Source organism: Protomyces lactucae-debilis (genome assembly GCF_002105105.1).
Source record: "Protomyces lactucae-debilis strain 12-1054 chromosome Unknown BCR37scaffold_16, whole genome shotgun sequence".
Taxonomy (NCBI): Eukaryota; Fungi; Ascomycota; class Taphrinomycetes; order Taphrinales; family Protomycetaceae; genus Protomyces; species Protomyces lactucae-debilis.
The window spans coordinates 1-19,244 of record NW_024468008.1 but is presented as its reverse complement, the minus strand read 5'-3'; the positions used below and the strand labels follow the sequence as shown (position 1 = coordinate 19,244).

Here is a 19,244-nt window from a genome sequence, read left to right as displayed (position 1 = left end):
TGCAGCTGATGCAAGATCTTTGCAAGCGACGATGCACATTAGATGTGGATCAGGACCAAAGTGCAGTTTCTAGGCTCCAGAGCCCTTGAAGGGATATGCTGCACAACATATCATGTCAGATGATGATTCAAGCCTGAAACTCTGGATCCATTAGCTGGAGCTGCCATGCGCGCCAGGAGACTAGACTCAGTGGCCGGACCTAGCTCGATAGTGGTGCGGCTTTGCCAAGTCAGAGCCAAGGTTCTCATACCTCAAGGCTGATGGCGCCTCTACTGAGGATCCAGTCAAGATGCTAGGTGCCGCACACGACGTTCCTATGCGCTCCTCACTGAAAGAGATCAATGGTCAAGCTCTGGAAAACATCTGCTCACAATCCAGAGCCCAAATTTCTCAAGATGCGGGCGTGGAGGAGCTCGAAGCCGAGTACTCGCCAGATGAGATGAAGAAAGCAGAATCCAAGTGTTCAAAGCGCTGTTCGCTCGGACCCGATGGACTGCCGGCCGAGTTTGATACGGCTACTTTAAGAGTCACGGGTCCTCTTTTGATGGCGATAGCGAATCAAACGCCGACTCAAGAGCCCTCTTCTTGTGCAGGAAGACTTGTACACTTTGACTCAATTCACAACAAAGGGGATCATGATCAGCCGGTAATAGGCGACTCATCTTGCTCATCAACACTGACGAAAAGATCATGTCAAAAGCCCACAACATGCGGCTCACACCCGTACTCCACCACATCGTCATCAAGTTCCAAATTGGCTTGTTTTAGTTTGAGCGTTGGATCCGAACGAACATTGCAACCATGAAAGCGATACTAGACCGAGTACCGGTCGGAAAAGCTGTGATCTGAGGCCTTATGGCAGTCTTGGACTTTGAGAAAGCATACGATCGCTTCTCGCACGAGTACTTGACAAAGAATTTCAATCTAATGGACTTCTGGTCTCGGCCTTTCCACTGGTATACCGCCTTTCAGCTTTGCAGGCCTATCTGAATGGTTCGCTGTCCTCGCCTCTCAAGCTACACACGAGAGTGAGACATGGTGATCCCCTTGCACCTTCGCTCTCCGCAATTGCCATTGCCGTTGAAGGCCTAACTTGTGCCATCCGGCGAGTTAGAGGCATCAAGTCTTGGATCTGCGATTCAGTTCTGTCAGACCCGAATACCCTATTCGCAGATGACGCTGCGTGTGCACTGGAAGACTTCGACAACGCAGATTGGCCTCTGGAAGCGGTGCAGGTATAGACAAGACAAGCGCCAGCAAGGCTAGCGTGTCAAAAATCTTCTTCAACACGATCGCCACGTTCCACGAAACGAGGCGCATCGTCTGGCGTGGCCAGGAGATCAAGAAGATCTTTCCGATTCCTGGCATTCGCATTGGCACACAAATTGACTACACAATCTTCTGGCAAAAGACACAATGGAGGGTTCTGCAAAGAATTTGCGTGATACCCATCCTGAATCTGCACCTTGCGTCAAAAGTCCAAGCGATCAACATGTACTGTTTCCCATTGATTCTGTTTCACGACAAATTACTCCAGCTCCAGCAGAAGTGGTCGAGGAGATTGAAAAGGTGGAACACTTGGCTTCCTGGCGAAACTGGAAGCCCAAGATCAATCTGAATCGACCCTACACTCCAATAGATCATGGCGAATTTGGTCTGTCTCAGCTGTCTTTTCAATTGAAGGCAGTACGCGCCAGATGAGTCTTCGGCATGCTCCCAAACGAGTTTTGTGTTAACCACCTTTACAGAGCAGCACGCACAAGACTCTGACTTCTTGCATCTGGTCGTAACCGCGCTGTATACGTTGGTGGACTGTTCGACTCTGGTAGAAGAACAATCATGTGGCAATGACATTTCACTTCGATAATGCCTAGTGGATACTCCATGCCGCTGAGTAGAGAGCCATGCAAGCACAATACTCACGCTGGCGCATCTCTTTGGAACGTGTCACGAGCTTCTCGGCCGGCCGCGCATTGCCAACTACAACAAAGAACTCCTTCCTGGCAAGACAACCTCTCATTGGCCGTTTCTCTGCCGACATGCATGCCTCGTTCGATAGTCTCTACAAGCTCTTCACGCTACCAAATGGCCAAGAAGTACACAAGGAAGCTTTCGATAAAGCCACGGCCTGTTTCAACAAGACCAAATGTCCGCCAAGATGTCCTCTTGGACGCAAGAGGAAGGTAGATGGCGGGATAAAGCAATTGCAGAAACGGTGGCTATTCTTGCGCTACATCCGACACCTTTGCCCGGTCACGGAAGACGCACTGTACCTTCACTCGCTTGGCAGTCTCAATATAGTACTGTCTGGTCAACACGGATTTGCATGTATTGCACAAATGCCTGCCCGTCAAATGTCTTATTGTCTTTTTGTTTTCTTGCGACAATTCTGTTGTTGAGGCGTGTTACGCTCTGAATTGTTGTAGGATACAGAGACAATACAATTAGTTTATCACCGTCCTGTTCTGGCTTCAGGGTGTGTAATCATACCTTCAGAACGAGATAAGTGATTTGCTTACATAAGCTAAAATTGTTGTCAGATTCATATTCCATATTGCCACGATGACTGAACAAGCGTATGTGGCTCAATCGTAATCTCTCCGCAACGTGGAGTGTTCGAGTCTGTAGGGGTGCATAATTTAGTGGTTCGAATACTCGTCTTCCAAACGAGATACCCGGGTTCGATTCCCGGTGCACTCACTTTTTTTGGGTCGAGGGCCACTTGTGCACCACTTGCACTGACAAGCGCTCTGAGAGCCTTCTTCGATCTACCTCTACCTCTATCTCTATACAACTATTGAAAGACAATCAAGATTTGCAAGCGCATGTTCTAAGACAGGAGCCTGGACTCTGCTCTCGCTAGAATCTTGCTATCATCAAGCGTGACATCTTGGTTGTGCAGCAGAGGCAATAGAAGAGGCTACGCACCGAGACCTTCAATGGTCATCTGCGGCTGAGACTCAACCCAGTTGTTTTCTTGGTGCTGGGAGCCTGGGGTAGTATAAACTCTATACTGCAGAGAAGTGCATGTACAACCAATAACGGCACCGCACACCTCAAGGCTACGGGTAAAGCCCAATGATCCAGATCTGAGCGGATTGTCCTTCACATCCACGCTAAATGGATTACTGTTCTTGTTCTGTCCTCCTCTCACACTTTGCAGGCATTTTGATCAGCCTCCAAGTGGGCATGAGCTACCCTTTGTCTTCACATCCCCGTAGCTGCAGCCCCAGCGACCTTGTTTACAACTGTCGCGATGGTCCGTGGTCACGAGCCTTGCATTTGCGACTGCATCTGTGTCAGATCTAGGGTTCGGCAATGTGACGCGCTTGTATGTTGCCTCCGTTCATCGATGTCGCCCGATTGAGTAAGATCGTAATAACGGTCCGTCCTTTCATCTATTGCGTATATATAAATGCAATCTGAAGCAGCTACTTGTTTAGGGTGTCGGTTGTCTTCAGCTATTCATCACAAAACACTTGGGACCAAAGCCCTCAGACTTCGACCGTCGAATGTTGCTTGAGGCAGCTGCTGCTATAGCTAGAGATGCGGTATCTCCCCTTAAATATCAAGCAGCATATGCTCTCTGGCGATGTGCCAATGACTCGTGAAGCTCGCATCTGGCAGGGTACACGACTCTCCTGGACGTCACTGAGGTTCGAATGTCATAGGCTACTGCATGGTCCTTCGTATTTACAAGTGGCAACGACAGTTGTAGCATGCGCAAATCTGACCCCACTAAGCTTGACCTGCTGCACGGTCGTACCGGCTGTTAGGCACCTTTGCAACCTTGTCTGCCAGCTCATCATGTACAACAGCCGCTCCTAGGCCAGTCCTCCTTGTTGGGAATCGTGCGAAGTGAATTGCTAGTGAAGCGTATCTATGAATGAAAGAACAGCCTGACAACACAAGGCTTCCTCTAAGGCGAGCGTTCTGCCAAGCAGTGACAAGCTGTGCACTATTCCAGTTCAGCCACAACATAGACGACGCCATCTTTCCCGTTGACAGCATCAAATGAAGTTGTTGCGTTGCAAATCTCCCCACACTCGCCGATTTTCCCCTTAAAACCAGCGGCCTGCAGCTGGCAGCGGGACGAACCTGCAAGCGAGCCTTCCTGCCGTTGGCCCGTTGCTTGACCGTGGCATCCAACCACAACGGCAGATTGCGCGTAGTCGCTCACTCAAGAACAAGTCACTGCCGATGCATATGGCAGCTGATCGAATATTGAACAGCTGGCCGGAGACAGCACAAGTATAAAGGCAGCCATCTGCCTATGTGATATCTGTATCCGAATCATGCAGTTTCTCAACATCCTCCTCAATGCGCTCGCCCTTGCCAGTGCTGTCGTTGTTGAAGAGCCACCAACGACAACGACACCTCCCATGGTTTGCAACCGTGACAACTGTCTGCGGGCTGCCATAGCCAGCGGTGCCAAGCCTGGCCCGGTCACCGCAGGTCTCGAGTGTGCCGCATTTGTTGGCTCGCAGCAACCTGTCACCATCACGACCATCAGTGGAACAGTTCAGACCATCTCACCCAGCCCAACTGGTCCCTTGACTTCCACCATTTCTCGCGCCTGCGGCAACAGTCCTTCGCGATACCTGAGCGCCTGCATGTGCCGTGGCTACACACGCAGCACCGTCACCAAGACCTCGAGTGCTTCAGCAACAGTCTCTGAATTTGCTAGTGGTTGCAACGCCGACAACTGCGAGCGTGGCATCTTCGGCACCAATGCAGATAACCAGAATGTTCCATCGAGGTTGAACGACTGCACGTCATTCTTGGCCAGCAAGACTGTATTTGTGGGTGACGGTGGTGGTGGTACCGCTACAGGCGTTAACGATGTGCCATCATATGCTACAAGTGCATGCCAGGGTGACAGCCGTGCAAGGTATGAGTCTGTGTGCCGTTGTATCGGTGTAGCCGAGGCCACTGAGACGGTGAACCTCAACTTCCCTGAGAGGAGGTAGCTACTCAACACAGTAAGCAGCCATAAGCTCCCTGGTCCAAGCGTGGATGGCGTGTCAGACAGTTTGAGACAAGATTTTCTAGGTCGATAGCTGATGTAAGCCTGTCAACTCTAAATAGCAGCTGACGAATGAGTGACGATGCAGTGACGAGCTGACGAGCCAGTGACGACGCGGCACCGCCGTGATGTGCCCGTCGCTGCCCGTGCGCTGGGCGTCTGATCTCTTGAGTCTTGATTGGGTGCCCGGCAGATCGTCATGAGCAAAGCTCGAGCTCGGGATCTCTGCAGATTGACCCACTTGCCCGAGGGATTGAACAGATGGCAGGTGGTCAGTACTGAGCACTACTAGTCAGTGTACTAGTCACAGGCAGCCCATGCAGGCTTACCATACCAGGTTGCTGGCTGCTCATCTTCATTACTGATTCGATGGCTCCGTCCACTCGTTTCCTAGTCCGAGCATTTCATAATTCAGCCAATATTGAGCCCATCGTCATCTGTGCGTCACTTTGGGACGAAAACCCTCCCAAATTCAGGGCATACACGCAGTCTCCAGAGGGAACTCGAGGCCCACGGAGGAGCTGGCAGATACGAGCAGATATATAGCACACGACGGCCCGCCCTTGCCGTCCCATAGTACTCTATTCACTCTCACAAGATGTCTGCACAAGAGTACGAACAAGCTGCTACAGCACGCGCAGACTCGCTTTTGGCACAGGCAGCAGACAAGACACAAGTAGCCACCTTGTCCAATGCATCGAGTGATGCCATCTCAGACGACGCATTGACGCCCACAACCAGTAATGGCGATGGCAGCGATGCCAACCTCGGCAGACGCCTCAGTGTCAGCGACTACCACGGTAGCCTATTCAAGCACACAAACGCGCAATACGTCCGCAGCAAGGAACGACTCGCAAAGCAAAACTCGCGCAGAGGTCGGCGACCGGCAGAGCAAACAACTGAATGATGACATGGCGATGATGATAATGAGAGCGAGGCATATGGTTACAGCAGGTGCATAGTTTACGATTTGATTTCCACGCCCCGTCGTGCTTGACTTTTGCTGAGAATGGTGCCCTCTTGGTCAATGCGATCTTGCAGCGCTGCTGGGTAGATATCATCGAGTGAGAAAGAGCCAAGTTTGCCGCTTCGGTAGTCTTGGATGAGTATCTGCGCACAGGCATCGTAGTCTGCCTCTCCGTGCTTCTTGAGCTTACCACGGGCAACAGCGACGGCATGCAACAATGTCTCGACATCGTTCGTCTGCTGTGTTTTGTAAAGCGTCGTATAGCTCTCCACGGGCAGCAGATTGAGCTTGTACAAGAGATAATCGACCACGACCGTCGGGTCGACAATGCTGTCCTTGACACTATTGACCAAGCACAGCTTGAGCATCGTCTCTGAGTCTGGCACAAATGGGATCATGATGCCTGGCGTATCAATCAGGTATGTCGGAGCCGTCTGATCATGTGCAGGAAAGAGGGTAAAGATGCTGTTCGTTGAGCGTGTTATACCAGGCTGTCCCCCAGTCTTGGCTGCTTTGCCACGCTTCAGCGTTAGATGTCGCAGCGCATTGAGCAGCGTCGACTTGCCGACATTGGGCATACCAATGACAAGCACGCGTGTCCCTTGCACAGAGAGCGCATCTTTGTCTGTCAGCGTTTTGAGCGCCCGTAATAGCCGTGATACGCTTGCTGGTCGCTTCGAGTCTTGCAGCAGTACAGGATGTGGGCTATCCCAGCCACGCACCACCTTGCCATCGATAGAAGACAGATCCAGCTTGTTGTAGACGACGACCCGCGGCTTCTGCGCCAATAGCGGCGCAAAGAGCGGGTTGCGCGACGACAAGGGTATACGAGCGTCGCGCACCTCGACAAGGACGTCGGTGGTATTGAGCAGCTGCTGGATCTCGCGCAGCGCAGCATGCATGTGTCCCGGGTACCATGAGGTCTGCACCTGCCGCGGGAAGCTCTCCCGCGCTACAAACATGCAGGATACATGGATGCAGGTCGTGGATGGAGAGTTTTCTGCATGAAGACCACCAGACTCCTGCAATTGAGTCGACTCAGCTGTCGAGTGTGCAATGGGCGGCGATGGATGAGCACAGTATTGCCGCCGTCGCGGATACGCAACATCGCCATCATTGCACACGTCGACCACGGCAAGACGACGCTCGTTGATCAGCTCTTGCGGCAGTCTGGAACACTGGATGCCGCCAACAGCGATATCCGCGTCATGGACTCCAATGCACTGGAGAAGGAGCGTGGCATAACGATCCTTAGTAAGTGTACGAGCATCAACTACAAAGACTACCGCATCAATATCGTCGACACGCCAGGACACGCGGATTTTGGTGGCGAAGTGGAACGGGTCCTCAGTCTTGTTGACTCTGTGGCTGTTGTGGTGGATGCGCAGGAGGGACCCATGACACAGACGCGGTTTGTCTTGCGCAAGGCACTGGAACGAGGACTCAAGCCGATTGTCGTGCTCAACAAGGCCGACCGGCCGACATCGAGACCTGAACAGGTGGATTCTGACTTGCTGGACTTGTTTGCCACGCTGGGCGCATCAGATGAACAGATGGAGTATCCTATGCTGCTTGCAAGTGCCAAAGCTGGCTGGGCCATCACTTATGCTGGCGGAGACTGGTCTATTCCGACCAAGGGAAGCATGACAAGCCTATTCGAGGCGATTGTCGAGCACACGCCACCACCCAAAGTTGACCCTGAAGGGCCATTCAACATGCTGGTCACACAGCTTGAATCAGATGCCTATCTCGGTGCTTGCTACATTGGTAAGATTTACGGCGGCAGCGTCACGGTTGGGCAAAAGATCAAGGCACTCACACCGGAAGGCGACTTTATTGAAGAGGCCAAGGTCACCAAAGTATATTCGCGTATTGGGTTGGCTAATCACATGCTTGATGCTGCAGGTGCTGGTGATATTGTTGGTATTGCAGGTGTTGTCAAGGGTGCCGTGAATGCTACCTTTTGCGACCCATCTGTGCATGAGGCCATTCCCATCACACCGTTGGATCCACCGACCGTCAGTATGCTGTTCGCTGCGAATGATTCGCCTCTTCAGGGCCAAGAAGGCTCACAGCTCACATCTACGATGCTAGCGACGCGCTTGCTGGCAGAAGCACGAACCAACATTGCACTGACTGTGACTCCCTTGGGTGAGCAGATTGAAGTGTGTGGACGGGGTGTGCTGCATCTTGGCATTTTGATTGAGACGATGCGCCGGGAAGGTTATGAGATGAGCATCAGTCCACCCAGGGCAGTTCTCAAACAGGTGGATGGCAAAGTGCATGAACCTGTGGAGGAGGTTGTGATTGATGTGGCGATTGGCGATGTGGGTGTTGTGATGGACAAGTTGACGAAACGCAAGGGCGAGCTCACGTCGATGGTGGATGGTGACGAAGGCAGGATGCGGATCACAATGCAAATTCCATCACGCGGACTCATGTCGTACGTTGCTGGTGAGTTCAAGACGGATACGCATGGCCAGGGTATTCTCAACAGCAGTTTTGTTGGATATGAACCGTACAAGGGACCCATCAGCACGTCGCGCAAGGGCAGCCTCATCAGCACTAGTGCTGGACCTTGTACGACATTTGCCCTGGAAGCTCTGGAGCCCCGCGGGGTCCTCTTTGTGAGTCCTCGCGAGAAGGTCTACGAAGGGATGATTGTGGGTGAGCACAGCAAAGCCGAATCGCTGGAAATCAACCCAACCAAGGCCAAGGCCTTGACCAATATGCGGTCCGTCAACAAGGACGAGTTTACGACGCTCAAGGCCCCGCGCCGGTTTACCCTGGAGGAGGTGCTAGCGTTTGTCGGGGACGATGAGAAGATTGAGGTGACGCCGTCTTCGTTGCGGCTGCGGAAGGCCGTGTTGAATGCGAATGCACGGAAGCAGCAGAGCAGACGGAAGGAAAAGATTGTGTAGAGCATGAGCATGAGCATAGAGCATAGAGCATAAAAGCATGATAGACCTATACCTTCATGGTTGAGCATCTACATCAACTTTCCATAGATGACGACGACGACCAACCACCACACAACGCAGCACTGGCGACACGAGCAGCGCTGAAGCGTACTAATTCATCCTGCGCATCGTCCCCCGGCAAGCGAGTACGCCAGGAGGACATGAAGCAGGGACAGAACGGCCATGCGCCCAAGCAGGACGAAGAAATCACGCGCCTCATGATTCAAGCGCTCGGTGATATGGGCTACACGGGTGTGATGCATGCGCTGAGTGATGCATCTGGCGTACGTGTTGAGAGTCCCGTTGTTCTAGCATTTCGACAAGCGATGCTCTCTGGTAGCTGGCAAGAAGCGCTCGTATCGCTGCAGCAGCTTGAACTTGCAGACGCAGCGCATCACAAGGCAGTCTTGTTTCTGATCTATGAACAGCAGTTCCTGGAGCAGCTCGAGCAAGGCTTCTCATCACAAGCGCTACAGACGCTGCGGCTCCAACTGACGCCGCTAAAGCACGATCGTGCACGCCTTCATTTCCTTTCATCGTTGCTCATGACGGCGCCTACAGAGTTGTGTACGAAGGCAAGCTGGTCAGGCAGTAGTGGCGACTCGCGTGCAGCGCTCCTTCGCAAAGTATCGCGGTACATTGCACCAGGCAGTATGATGCCTGAACGACGCCTTCAGCAGCTCCTTGCAGGTGAACGACAACGGCAGGCGCGCGCGTGTCATTACCATACAGGTGTTCGACCGGTTTCATTACTGGCGGCTGAGCACACATGTGATCGTGAAACATTCCCACTGGTTGCAACACACATCTTGGCAGATCACATGGATGAAGTATGGCATGTCCAGTATTCGCCGCGTGGACGGTATCTAGCGAGTGCGTCTCGGGATGGACAAGTCATCTTGTATGAGACGGCCGGGTACAAGATCAAGACACGGTTACAGTCTCGAACGCTGCAGGTGGGTCAAACTTCAGGTGTGTCGCACTTGGCCTTTTCAGCGGATGAGGAGATGCTGCTGAGTTGCCAGCAGGACAATACGCTGTGTATATGGGATCTCAAGACTGGCTTGCTCCTCAATCAACTCTCCCATCTACACAAGGAGCCGCCGAGTGCTGCTGTTTTTGTACCGGACAGCAGTGGGCGATTTCTGAGTGGTGGTCTCGACAAGCGGATTTACTTGTTTAGTGCGGCAGGTGAAGTCCTCGAGAGTCTCGAGACGGGTCGGATCTATGATTTGCAGTGCACGCCTGATGCGCAGTACTTTGCAACGATTGATACCAATGCACATCTGAGCGTGTATGCACTCGAAGGTATGAAGCGTGTGGCACAGCTGGATATGGGCGAGGAACTGACGAGCCTTGCAGTGAGCAAGGATGGTTCGCGTCTTCTCGTGAATGTCAAACCCATGCCCACGGGAACAGCCATGCTGCATGAGTTTTCCATACCGTCACTCAAACGACTGCGTACGCTCTACGAGGGACCTATGCAAAGTCAATTTGTGGTACGAGCAGGGTATGGCGGTGAGGATGAGCAATTTGTGCTGAGTGGCAGTGAAGATGGGAGGATCTATGTCTGGCATCGTGAGTCTGGTACGTTGTTGGAGCAACTCGAGGAACATACACAGTGTGCTGGGAGCGTTTGCTGGCGACCCGGTGCACAGGCTGAGTGGGCGAGTGGCAGCGATGATGGGACGGTGAGGATCTGGCAGACACGGTCACCGGAGTAGCTCAGTAGCAGGATGATAGAGTATGATGATTGACCACAAAGCAAAAGAGAGTGAGTATGGTGGACGTCTAATAAAGTGAATGAACATGTTGATGCGTCTAAAGGACGAGAGCCACGGCACCGGCAACAAGGCCACCGAGTGTACCGACAGCAGCAGTGATGGCAGCACCAGCAGCACGCGAGGTAGCAGAACCAGCAGCAGTAGATGCACGCGAAGCAGCAGAGGAAGCAGCTGATGCGCCGAGAGTCGAGCCAGAGACGGTGCCTGGAGTGTTAGTGAGTATACAGTAGAGATGTAGGACATACCTGATCCGAGAGAGACGGCGCTACCAGAAGCAGCAGCACCTGAAGCAGCTGAAGCAGCAGCAGACGTTGCTCCTGAAGCACCCGAGGCAGCTGATGCACCTGCACCTGCACCTGCACCAGCAGAGGCAGACGCGCCAGATCCTGCGGTAGCACTCGAAGCAGCGGCGGCACCTCCAGCAGAAGCTCCAGCAGAGGAAGAAGACTGCACCTGAGCAGCAGTAATCAAGAACCAGCCACTCTGTGCAAGGACACCCGAGGAAGTCTGGGAGTTGCCTACGAGGTTGACGGTGTAGTTTCCTGGGGAGAATGCGCTTGCTGGCGTGGTGAATCCATTGGTGCTAGGAGAGACATTAGTTGTGAGTGTGCGTGCATTGCCTGAGTCGGTAGAGAGTGCGAGCTGGATGTTGAATGACTGCTGGTCGGAAGAGACGGTTGCCCAGGTGACGGCGAGATCTGCTGTCTGGGGGATGGACTGTCCGAGGGAAGGGGAGGTGACACTGAGTGCTGAGACTGCGGTGAATGCTGCAACGGAGAGGGAAAGGAGAGTAGAGAACATGATCGAATGAGCAGTAGGGAGCAGTAGGGAGCAGTGTTGGGTGTTGTGTTTGTGCTGCTCTGTCGCTGCAATTTTTGTCTCCTGGCGGCGTCTCCTGGCTGACTTGGCTGACTTCTGACTCCTTGATGTTTTCCTGTTCAGGGTTAAGCAACACCACACAATACATAGATAGTAGTTATTATATTATAGTATATTAGAGCATAGCAGAGCACAGCACTATACCCTTGAACACCGACCACACAACGCATCACCCTCTGCAGTGTACATCCAGCACCGGGGACACTTCTGCAGGGACGCACCATAAACAGCCACAGTCACATCTCCCTCAGCAACGGTGCACCCGCCAGCAGCCAGCACTTCCCTGTCCTCCTGCTCCATTGGATGCACACGAGACACAAGCAGCAGATTGGCCATATCCACACTCGCATCACCCAGCAAGCCCTCAACACCAGGCCCACTCAACCACACCTCAGCCTGCAAGCTAGACCGAATCTGCTTGCCTCGACGAGCCTCCTCCAGCAACTTGTTGACACACGAGCGTACAAACATCCTCGCCTGCCATGCCTCTTGCTCCTCCTGGCTCAGCATCACCTCTTCCTGCTGCCAATTTGCAGCATAAATGTGCTCGCCACGTTGCAAACACGCAGGCAAATACGGCCAAGCTTCCTCAATCAAGCTCGGGCAAATAGGTGCCAGCATTTGCATGTACTCTTGTAGAATGATAGCCAAAGCAGTCTGTGCAGATTGTCTCGACTGCGATGTCCTCGCATCTGCATACAATCTGTCCTTGAGCGTGTCAAAATAAAAGCTCGAGAGCGTTGCATTCGACAAGTGGTTGATGAGCGAGACAATCTTGCTAAATGCACAACTCTCATAGTGTGCATTGACTTGCTTACGACACTGCTGCACGAGAAATACAGCATACCGATCAATTAGCAGCAGCGTTGACGGACTGGTATAATCATTCAAGTTGCCCAGCATGTACCGTGTTGTGCTACGCATCTTGCGAAGAGATTCAGAGACATGTGCCAAGATGGCAGGCGAAACGTGCACGTCTGTTGTGTAGTCAGAGGACGCTACCCAAAGCCTGAGCGTATCCACTCCAAGCGGCTTCAACTCCTGTGCAGCTTCTTCTGCTTGTCTGATGAGCTTGCGCCGCTGCTTCTCGTCCTTCATAGCTGGAATGGTAGCAGGCTCGACCGCAGGCCGCCCAGAAATCACTTCCAATGGGTCAATCCCATTACCGAGACTCTTGCTCATCTTGCGGCCCTTGTCATCAAGAACAAATCCATGCGTCAAGACGTGCTTGTACGGCAGTTTCGACTCGGCTGCAATGCGCGTCAACAACAAAGACTGGAACCAACCACGATGCTGATCTGTGCCTTCGACCACCAGGTCGGCCGTGCCTTGCGTGGTCGTCCACGCGCATCCACTATCAAACCAAACATCCAGCGTATCGGTGCCACGTCGCCAGGACTTGTGCCGATGCGCAGGCAATACCCATGACTCATCCTCACCCGGATCAAACCAGGCATCGCTGCCACGCTTCTTGAGCTGCTCAATAATATACGCAACACTCTCTCGTGACATGAGCACTTCATCCTCTGCATAAAGCGCCGGAATCGGCACCCCCCATGCACGTTGACGAGAAATGCACCATTCATCTCGACCTGCCACGAACGACAGCAGTCTTGCACGCCCTTGCTCCGGTGTCATCCGAACAGAGGCAAGTGCTTCAGCAGCTTCTTGTTTGATGGGAGCCAAATTTGCAAACCATTGTGGTGTCGCACGCAGTATGATGGGCGTCTTGGAACGCCAGTCGTACGGGTACTTGTGCTTGTACTTGCTTACTTGTAGCAAAGCACCTGCTTCCTTGAGCAGTGCCAACACCGCACGGGAACCAGCAGTCTGAACGGGCAAGCCAACAAGAGAGGCGATACCAACCTGAGCAGTATAGCAACCTGCATCGTCCACGGGAGAAAATGGGAGGATGGGAGGCGCTTGATCTCGACAGAGCATGAAGTCATCTTGTCCGTGGCCGGGCGCTGTATGGACCAAGCCTGTACCAGAATCGGCAGAAACATAGTCTGCAGCAAGAACGGTGCGTACGTCGCTGCTAAGCACATCTGTGTATTGCAATCCGACCAAGTCGCCGCCTTTGAAGGACCCACTCGCTTCACCAAGGAAGTCAAGGGCAGCAACACGATCCTGCGCAACGACCAACCCGTCCACGAGCGAGTACATCAGCTCTGAGTTGATGGCAATGGCTCGATTGGCAGGAATGGTCCAAGCTGTCGTTGTCCAAATAAGCAGACGCGCATGCTCTAGACCGAGTCGGCCAGCCGACTCTTGCGTCAAAGGGTACGCAACGTAGCAAGCATCCGAGACGTGCTTTTCATTATATTCAAGCTCTGCCTCTGCGAGCGCCGTCTTGCTCGATGGACTCCAATAGACTGGCTTCTCGGCGCGAAAGATGAGGCCTCGCTCAACCATATCACCAAAGACTTTCAATTGCGCAGCTTCATAGTCAACGTCAAATGTGTGGTATGGATTGCGGTAGTCTGCCATGACGCCGAGCTGCTTAAATCCTTGTGCTTGCGTAGCAATTGCATCTGACGCTAGCTGCCGTGCAACGCGTCGCACATCCAATGGAGACGAGGCTTTTGACTGCTGCAGAGCCTTGAGCTCGATGGGCAAACCATGACAGTCCCAGCCTGGTCGATAGACAATACGTTTGCCTTGCAGCAGCTTGTAGCGGTTGACCATGTCCTTCAAGGTCTTATTGAGTGCATGGCCCATATGCAGCGGGCCATTGGCAAAGGGCGGACCATCCTGCAAGATGAAAGGCGGCTCATCTGTATGCCGTGCAGCCTGCCAGTCGTAGAGTGCTTGAGTTGATGGCCGTACGGCAGTCTGATGATTGGGCCTGAGTGGGAAGGCAGTTTCCGGCAAAGCAAGAGACTCGCTATATGAGACTACCTTGCTGTATCGACGGCATCTGGCCAGTCTGCTCGCGTGCTGCCATGGGCGCATCAATGTCCATCTATGCAGTAGCTTGTTTGTCTTTTTGGTTGAATTTGGTCGCGTCGAGTCGAATTTCTCACGGCGGCATCCAACGACACGAAAAGACTCCCACCACCGAGACCACATCTAGAAAGTGTCTGCTGCTATATGCTCCTGCTCTCTGCCGCTTGCTACTCTCTGCTGTAGTGTATACTTTTCCTAGCTATGTGTGTACTATCAAAGTCCACCAACTTGATGAGGCTCACGTACTGAGCCGTGCCTTCTTCAGGGGGCAGCCCCTGGCGTCTCCTGCCTCATCACTCCGCTGAAAGAGATGTCAATGACCCTGCAACCTTGCTAGCGTGCCATGGCCACGCGTTGAATGCGAGTCGCGAGTATCGACTCAAGAGATCTGCTTGCCTCGTGATGAAGCGCCCTCACTGGGAGTCCATTGCCCCCAACTATGAGCAACAAAGATAAGCAGGCAACCTTGACTAAGACCAACCAGCCTGCTCCAGTGCAGGTCAGTCACCAACAAGCAGCAAGAGCTTCATCGCCCTCACAATCGCCTACAACACCTGCAAAAGCCAATATGGTCGACTTGACCCAGAGGCGCCGCGTCTTCTTCAACATTGCAGCCGCCATTCTTCTTGTTGGCACCATCATCATGCTGTTCTTCGTTGTCCTTGCCGGCTCTCAACCGTCTAACCCTCTCAACCGCTTGTACTATCTGGAGGTCAAACTCACCTCCTTAAACTACCCATCGCCAGACAAAACTGTGCGCTGGACAACATGGAACATCTGTGGGGTACAAGACGGCAAGAATGTTCATTGCAGCAAGAATCAAGCTGGTCACACCTACGATCCAGCAAAGCAAGTGCCGGATGCTCAACCGCCTCTCCCAGGATCCGTTCTCGAGCATAGTGCCGAGTCTGCAACAGCGTCTCGCATCTTCTTTTCGTTCCTCGTTTTGAGCATCATCACCGCCTTCATCACCCTGGCTGTGACGCCTGGTGGTTGCCTCGGTCGCTGGGGCTGCATCTTTTGCTTGTACTCCAGTCTCGGTATGCTCTTCTTCCTTGGCATTGCAGCTGTGACAGCTACGGTTGTCTATTCAAATGCACGCGACCGATATCGCCACAACGGCATTGATGCAAAACTTGGACCTTCAGTCTTTGCCTTTCTATGGACAAGCGTTGCGTGCAATCTTTTGGCCACTGCTGCGTTTGCATACGCTTCAGTTCGCTCGCCACCCGCCAAAAAGTAGATGCTATCATTCGTTGTTCATCAAGTATATTTAATCACTATAGTCTTCAAGTCAACTACTCTGCATGTTTGTGATACTTGAATGTCATGATGCTATCATGCTACAAGAATGTTATGCAGGAGCAAACCCAGAATGGCTCTGATGATAGTATGCAGGGGAAGGAAGCTCATATCGTTGGACCAGGAGAGAGAGCACACTTGCAAGGAAGCCTGTCAAGCGAATGCCTTTAGAGTACTCGCCTTTGCAATTTCCACGTGAATCAGACGTTTGTTGCCACCCAAGTGTTGCCTAGACTCCAGCCAATGTAAGAACTTGTTTTCCTTCCTTTGAGCCAGGAGGCGATATTGAATGTGTAGAATGCAATAATTGTCCTGTGCATCTTGCATGTGGACCTTGAGTTCGTCGTGAGAAGACTTCATACGAGCGCCCACGTCGTGACTCGCAGGGATGGTACGAGGGCCAAGTTGAATAGTAAAGCGAGGGTGCCAAACGCGAGGCATGGAGACGTCTTGACGATGAAGTGTTGAGTAGTGTTGTAACAGAACTCAGCTTGCGGAAGGAGAGCACGCCAGTCATCTTGAGCATGATTAATTGATCCAGTATCGGAATGACACGCTCAGTCTGTCCATCGGTCTGAGGGTACAATGCTGTAGACAAAAGAGACCTGACATGTGGATCAAGTAGCGATTGCCAAGATTTGGATGTGAAAATGGACACTGGACCGGAGACATAGACGTTGGAAAGCCATGATTCGAGACAATGCGACCCACGAAAGGTTTTGCAAAGGTCAATGCACCACTAGCCTCCACGTAAGGGATGAAGGAGCTCCGTTGGTGAGATGGTCGACAACGACCAAGATGGAGTCATAGTCGTTGTCAAATGAAGCTTGGTTGTGAAGTCGAGGGAGAGCGCAGACCATGATGTATCGGGAATTGGCTTGGAACCTCGTAAAGGTTGTAGCTGGGGAAAGCAACACACCGGCTCATACCCTGGTAGGCAGTAGATCCTGCAAACACTTGGCATTCCACCCCTTTGGCCAGCTCGCACCATGGAAGATCATTCTGGCATGGTCCTGCAGCTTGCTGTCCTCCGAGCTCAAGATTCGACCCCACCCGCACCATATACACTAGGTCTTTGTATCTTGCAACCATTGAGCACCACCGGCCGGGGCAAACAGCAGACTCGTCAGCAACAGTCTCTCTTCTTTCAATGCCACGAGCTAGACATGCCAGCGATCAAGAGGCAGTCTCCAACGCCGAACGGCACGAGCGCAACACGCTGGTGAAACAAAGACCAAGGGCCGCAGAACCGCAGCGCATGTTTCACCAATTGCCGCTCGACCGACTGCAAATCCAAACGCCGTCGAGGGCGCGGCCGGCATCACTTCAAGTACCCCGATTGTGCCGACCTCAATTGCTGCGGCCAACCATTGTCCACCAGTGCGGAGCATCCTTCCTCAGCTTTGCTGATCACGCCAACCCCGCGAACAGAGTTGAGAGTGTTGAGACTCGAGAGTGTTGACCGCGATCCAAGTTGAATTCGCGACGAGCGCGCAGTCCATCTGTTGCTGCACGCACTGCAGTCGACTTGCCACAAGCCCAGCATCGGCCTCCATGGCAGGCGAGGGCGAGGCCCCTCGGTGTAGTTCAGCATCACCTCCGGTACAAATTCTTGATCGTTCATACTTGTCTGACTCTAGATTCCAAGCGATTCTCCAATTGTGCGCGATATGCTCGTGGTTGACCTTCGTGGTCTTTCCTCTTCCAAGGCAGAGCAGCATCGCCATGATGCGCAGGCCGTGGATCCTCCTCTGTCTCATGCTCCTGCATATCGCACAGGCACGCCAATTGTTTCAAGCTCAGAGGTTGTTGGGCTAGGAAGCGATGTCAATGTGTCATCTTCTGGCACAGCAAGATCCCGTCTGGGAATGCAGGTTCAAGATGTCCAGCCTGTGGTAGTATCAGGGAAGGACACATCGCTTTCCACTGTTTCCAATGACCCACAAGCATCCCAGTCGCTTAAACGCCGCGCTACTGCCCTATCAAACCCTTCTATGGCATCTGCGAGCCCAAATGAACCTCCCAAAAAGCTGCAGAAAACGGGGAGGGTGGAATCTGCTGGTACATTCGCATGCCTTCAGTCTCCACCAAATGCAGATTCGTCGATTGTGGGGGATGTCGCCACCAATGGACATGCTGCCCCGGCAACAAAAGCACTGCCCAATATTCATGTCAACGGCGAGACTGTTAGAAAGAACTCGAGCCAACATGAGTTGTCTCATGCCAGTCATGATGGGCAGCAGATAGCGAGGCTTGAGAATGCACTCGAACAGACGCAAGAACGGCTGGCTAGTATCTTGTATGAGCAAAGCAAGAAATACCAAGCTGATATGGAGCGATTTGAGAGCCGCCTATCAAGATCATATCAACTACAGCTGGAAGAGAAGGAAGCTAGATTGGAAGCACGATATCATGCATTTCAAACACGGGCACTTCGAGAGTTTGAGGCTAAGCTGCTTGCTACCACTGAAGATTCTATCGTTTGTGCGTCCAAGTCGACGTGCAGTGAAACAAGCAAGGGTATTCAAGAGTCGGCACTCAAGCGACTGACGGCGACAACGGAAGGCCTTGTCCAAGAGCTCGCAACATACAAGGAGCATGTTTCAAACCACAGCGAACTAGGAAGGAAGCTTGATCGAAAGCTTCAGGCAGTCACGACAAGAACTTCAGATGCCTCTTTGCAGCGCTTCTTCTCAGACTGTGCGGTAGACTCATTGACGTTGCTAAAAGAATCACAAACAGAAGAGCTCGAACAACGACTGAAGCGCATTCAACAGGAGCTCGCTCGACGCATTGACCAGACAGAGATCAGTCTGCGTGACTTTTGCAAAGGCCTGTCACACGAGCTGCAAGAGCAGCCAAATGTGAATTTTAACACGGATGGTGGTACACTGGATGTGAACGCTACTTCGGCAGTGAACCAGATCATTCCGGCGGAACTAGCCAAACTGATTCTCCGCGTCGAGTCGGTTGCCACTGAGGCACAAGCGTCACTGGATGCTACGAGCAAGCACGACAATTGGGAAAAGAATATGTCAAAAAGTATCGCCTCACACCAACAGACACTCCATGCATTGAAGAGGCACACGAAGAACCATCACAGTCTCTTGGCTGAGCTGTCGAGGAAGAACAAGACCGCTAAGAACTCTACGTGTCAATCGCTAGCAACACCGAGGCCAGAGACATCAAGTCGAGAGCAACTTCAGTCGCAGTCGCAGTTGCCGGCCAGATCGCCTCCAGTCGCGGAGGAGTTAGAAGAATCACAAACCACAGAGGCAGGCACAGGTCTTACAACATCTTTCTCCCTGACAACAAGTCATGCACTCCCTGCTGCAACGCATACCAACACGACACCAGCATATGCAAGTATATTTGCA

At 52.6% G+C, this 19,244-nt stretch overlaps 9 protein-coding genes and 1 non-coding gene across 10 annotated transcripts; 7 read left to right on the top strand and 3 right to left on the bottom strand.

Annotated features, from left to right (window-relative positions):
- Positions 1-289: 289 nt before the first annotated feature.
- BCR37DRAFT_388568 (uncharacterized protein) lies at positions 290-805 on the top strand (the record flags this gene model as incomplete). Its single annotated transcript, XM_040870640.1, has 1 exon — positions 290-805. The coding sequence occupies one exon, from the start codon at positions 290-292 to the stop codon at positions 803-805; it is 516 nt and encodes a 171-aa protein (XP_040723571.1).
- Positions 806-2,628: 1,823 nt separating this feature from the next.
- On the top strand, positions 2,629-2,700 carry BCR37DRAFT_t32. The gene has a single exon. It is a non-coding gene; the product is annotated as a tRNA-Gly (tRNA).
- A 1,595-nt stretch (positions 2,701-4,295) lies between these two features.
- BCR37DRAFT_388567 (uncharacterized protein) lies at positions 4,296-4,970 on the top strand (the record flags this gene model as incomplete). Its single annotated transcript, XM_040870639.1, has 1 exon — positions 4,296-4,970. The coding sequence occupies one exon, from the start codon at positions 4,296-4,298 to the stop codon at positions 4,968-4,970; it is 675 nt and encodes a 224-aa protein (XP_040723570.1).
- A 1,043-nt stretch (positions 4,971-6,013) lies between these two features.
- On the bottom strand, positions 6,014-6,919 carry BCR37DRAFT_334174 (P-loop containing nucleoside triphosphate hydrolase protein; the record flags this gene model as incomplete). The annotated part of the gene is made up of 1 exon (XM_040867133.1): positions 6,014-6,919. A coding segment is annotated over one exon (906 nt), but the record flags the coding sequence as incomplete, so codon positions are not given.
- A 144-nt stretch (positions 6,920-7,063) lies between these two features.
- On the top strand, positions 7,064-8,914 carry BCR37DRAFT_403303 (GTP-binding protein TypA; the record flags this gene model as incomplete). The annotated part of the gene is made up of 1 exon (XM_040871991.1): positions 7,064-8,914. The coding sequence occupies one exon, from the start codon at positions 7,064-7,066 to the stop codon at positions 8,912-8,914; it is 1,851 nt and encodes a 616-aa protein (XP_040723568.1).
- Positions 8,915-9,004: 90 nt separating this feature from the next.
- Positions 9,005-10,724, top strand: BCR37DRAFT_381796 (WD40-repeat-containing domain protein). Its single transcript, XM_040869757.1, has one exon. The coding sequence runs from the start codon at positions 9,115-9,117 to the stop codon at positions 10,675-10,677; it is 1,563 nt and encodes a 520-aa protein (XP_040723567.1). The 5' UTR covers positions 9,005-9,114; the 3' UTR covers positions 10,678-10,724.
- BCR37DRAFT_381795 (uncharacterized protein) lies at positions 10,465-11,625 on the bottom strand. The gene is made up of 2 exons (XM_040869756.1): positions 10,983-11,625; positions 10,465-10,941 (listed from the first exon to the last, which is right to left on the bottom strand). The coding sequence occupies exons 1-2, from the start codon at positions 11,536-11,538 to the stop codon at positions 10,775-10,777; spliced, it is 723 nt and encodes a 240-aa protein (XP_040723566.1). The 5' UTR covers positions 11,539-11,625; the 3' UTR covers positions 10,465-10,774.
- An 84-nt stretch (positions 11,626-11,709) lies between these two features.
- On the bottom strand, positions 11,710-14,587 carry BCR37DRAFT_381794 (tRNA synthetases class I-domain-containing protein). The gene has a single exon (XM_040869755.1). It carries the CDS (start codon positions 14,569-14,571, stop codon positions 11,755-11,757), a length of 2,817 nt encoding a protein of 938 aa, XP_040723565.1. The 5' UTR covers positions 14,572-14,587; the 3' UTR covers positions 11,710-11,754.
- Positions 14,588-14,661: 74 nt separating this feature from the next.
- Positions 14,662-15,952, top strand: BCR37DRAFT_98554 (SUR7/PalI family-domain-containing protein). The gene has a single exon (XM_040872560.1). It carries the CDS (start codon positions 15,005-15,007, stop codon positions 15,806-15,808), a length of 804 nt encoding a protein of 267 aa, XP_040723564.1. The 5' UTR covers positions 14,662-15,004; the 3' UTR covers positions 15,809-15,952.
- A 1,585-nt stretch (positions 15,953-17,537) lies between these two features.
- BCR37DRAFT_394289 (uncharacterized protein) lies at positions 17,538-19,233 on the top strand (the record flags this gene model as incomplete). The annotated part of the gene is made up of 1 exon (XM_040871448.1): positions 17,538-19,233. A coding segment is annotated over one exon (1,696 nt), but the record flags the coding sequence as incomplete, so codon positions are not given.
- Positions 19,234-19,244: the final 11 nt, after the last annotated feature.

What these genes read in the sequence shown, in the direction of transcription:
- BCR37DRAFT_381794 (XM_040869755.1), bottom strand. Translation starts at nt 14,571, where the DNA reads ATGCGCCCATGGCAGCACGCGAGCAGACTGGCCAGATGCCGTCGATAC.
- BCR37DRAFT_381796 (XM_040869757.1), top strand. Translation starts at nt 9,115, where the DNA reads ATGAAGCAGGGACAGAACGGCCATGCGCCCAAGCAGGACGAAGAAATC.
- BCR37DRAFT_381795 (XM_040869756.1), bottom strand. Translation starts at nt 11,538, where the DNA reads ATGTTCTCTACTCTCCTTTCCCTCTCCGTTGCAGCATTCACCGCAGTC. An exon ending in CGCCGTCTCTCTCGGATCAG is followed by an intron (nt 10,942 to 10,982) that starts GTATGTCCTACA and finishes CTAACACTCCAG; the next exon opens with GCACCGTCTCTGGCTCGACT.
- BCR37DRAFT_98554 (XM_040872560.1), top strand. Translation starts at nt 15,005, where the DNA reads ATGAGCAACAAAGATAAGCAGGCAACCTTGACTAAGACCAACCAGCCT.